This window comes from Austrofundulus limnaeus, unplaced genomic scaffold (assembly GCF_001266775.1).
Source record: "Austrofundulus limnaeus strain Quisiro unplaced genomic scaffold, Austrofundulus_limnaeus-1.0 Scaffold64, whole genome shotgun sequence".
Classification (NCBI taxonomy): domain Eukaryota; kingdom Metazoa; phylum Chordata; class Actinopteri; order Cyprinodontiformes; family Rivulidae; genus Austrofundulus; species Austrofundulus limnaeus.
In genome coordinates, this window is record NW_013952466.1 from 97,743 (window position 1) to 100,491 (window position 2,749).

The 2,749-nt window shown below is 34.6% G+C and overlaps 1 protein-coding gene across 5 annotated transcripts in view; it reads left to right on the forward strand.

The window, feature by feature from the left end:
• The window catches only part of golga1 (golgin A1), a gene marked incomplete in the record, with an annotated part of 54,539 nt that overhangs the window by 31,428 nt on the left and 20,362 nt on the right, over positions 1-2,749 (forward strand). For all 5 annotated transcript variants that reach the window (XM_014009960.1, XM_014009957.1, XM_014009958.1 and 2 more), the window contains 1 exon segment: positions 2,418-2,513. In XM_014009960.1, coding sequence (XP_013865414.1) covers positions 2,418-2,513 — 96 coding nt within the window.

Genomic DNA, 2,749 nt, shown 5'->3' on the forward strand with positions numbered 1-2,749 from the left:
TATTTGTAAAAAATGTTTTGATTCATGTAAAATTTTGCTTCGACTTCACAATTGTATACCACTTTGTGTTGGTCTTTCACATTAAATTCCAGTGAAATATATTTACGTTTGTGGTTGTAATGTGACAAAATATGGAAAAGTTCAAGGGGTATGAATACTTTTGCAAACCACTGTAGATAAAGGTTTTTTTCCTGGTGTATAAAATGAGCCATGCACGAACATCACCTTGCTCAAAGTACAAAACCAACACAGTGCGTGAACTCACAACAAATTACAGTATAACTTTATTCTGGCCCCCAAAAAATATTTTGGCCCCATAAAAAATTTCAGACCCTCAAAAATATATGTTTCTTACTATTTTACTAATAAAAAAATTAATGAGGATATATTGAAGAATTTAACATTTTTTAAAAGTTAATTTATTTTTTGCCGTTTTGGATCCACAAAATACTTTTTTGGGGCCAGCACTGATTGACCAAGCAATCTCACATGCAAATGATGGCCAAGCGAGGCGTGTCATCACGACTTTACACAAGTGTGTCTTTACCTCCGGCAGAGGTTCCGCCGAACCCCTGAGACCAGCTCATCGAACCCAGGTTAAGAACCACTGATCTAGACTGTAGTTTTCATGCAGTGAATATTTAAGTTGGTATCTCTCTGAGCTGTGACGATGTTTTATCCTGAACGTCTCTAGATTATCTTGCGAGTTTCTCGTGGTTCTCAACTCCCTCATGAGTCACAGAACTTTGAGTCACTTAACTTTTAAACATCTTAAAATAATTGTGCCACAACTTTTCTCTCAAAATAATCACAGTCATTGTGAGTATATCCAACTCGTCTGGAACCCATCTAGACTTTGTTGCTGGCATCTCAACCCCGTCTCCAGAGCACCAGAGCTTTATTTTGAGTCCTATGGTCTCATCTGACTGAAAATATCCAGGTCTAAAAGTGACATTGTTGAAAAGTAACAATTATCAAAAGCTGGTTCAAGTCTGCCTGTCTTCATTTCTAAAGTTTATTCCAGCAAATTAAATCATATGTGGTAGTGGATGCCAAAGTTAATACAAAGTGGAGCCAAGGTGGGAAAATAATGAGCATGAAAAGAGTTTTACAACCCATGTCCTCAAAAACAGGTCATGATTTTCAGAAACTGGACACAAAATATGAACCAGATGACACGATGGTCACTTCATTTCCAAACTCTTAGTTCAGTAAAATTGGATGGATGTGATGAATTTTTTTAATACCACCAAGTCTTCTGACCGTCACAGCTCAGTGAGATGCTGCCTTTTGCAAAACTGAATAATTAGACAAGGAAAAAAAACTTTCCTTTTCTGTTTCAAATCAGTAGGCTATCTTCATTTTCATTCTTATCCCAGGTTGAGTGAAGTTATGTTTAAACTTTAGATCTTGTAACAGACGGTGTTKTATGAAGTACCACAAAATGATACTTGAGTAAAACTACAAGTATCTTACCATAAAATTACTTTGGTAAAAGTTAGTCTCCTTCTAAGGATAATACTTGAGTAAAAGTCTTGAAGTATCTGATAATTTTTGTACTTAAGTATCAAAAGTAAATTTCTGACATAAAATGTGCTTAAGTATTAAAATTAAAAGTATTAAGTAAAAATGAGTGATTAGATTTTCCAAAATGATATTTATTGGGAAGTGGCCTCCCCAAAAAACATATTTCTAAATGACTATTAAAATATTAATATTAAATAATTTAGGATGCACTAATGTAGCTGTTTCAGGTATATACTGCATAAATTTATATGTGTATACCACTAACATCTTCAGGCTACATAAATCTGATATGTCCTGCTGGAGTGTGACATGATCTGTGTTGTGCAGCTGTTATGGATTGTGTACAAACTAATCCGGTGTGAAAATGTTATATCTATATTTATGTCTCATTCAACCACAATTACATTCACTCTATCCAGGAGGCACAGTTTGTCTTTACGGTATTTCTTTTAATAACAAGCCTAATGAAAACAAGCAAAAACTAACTAAAAGTAACRACTTTCTACTTCTTGCCTTTTTTAAATGTAAGGAGTAGAAATACAGAACTATGTGAAAATGTAAGAGGTAGAAGTAAAAAGTAGGCTGAAAAATAATTTCTCAAGTAAAGTACAGATACCCAAAATTTATACTTAAGTACAGTAAATGGTAAATAGACTGTACTTAAATAGCGCTTTTCTATCCATCCACGACACTCAAAGCGCTTTACACTACAATCTGTGTCCAGTTACTGTGTACAGTAACAAAGTATTTGCTACTGTACTTATGTATGTAACAGATTGTTTGGTCTGAATCGGGCCTAAAGATTTGTTACTGGAGATGAGTTCTGAACAGCTGCTCAGAAAGTTTGATTGACGCTAGGTCATACATTCACTGTAATATTTTTATTTCAGATCGTGAGCTTGGAGCAGCAGCTTCTGGAGAGAAGTGAGAGACTGAGGAGTGCCGAGCAGCAGATCACAGTGAAACAGCAGCACATGGATAAACTGGTAACAAACAGAATAGAGGAAAAATATCTAAAAATTAAAAAACTAAAATATCCCCCACAGTGGCTGACAGAATAAATATGGTAAATGGTAAATGGACTGTACTTACAGTGGTTTGCAAAAGTATTCATACCCCTTGAACTTTTCCATATTTTGTCACATTACAACCACAAACGTAAATATATTTCACTGGAATTTAATGTGAAAGACCAACACAAAGTGGTATACAATTGTGAAGT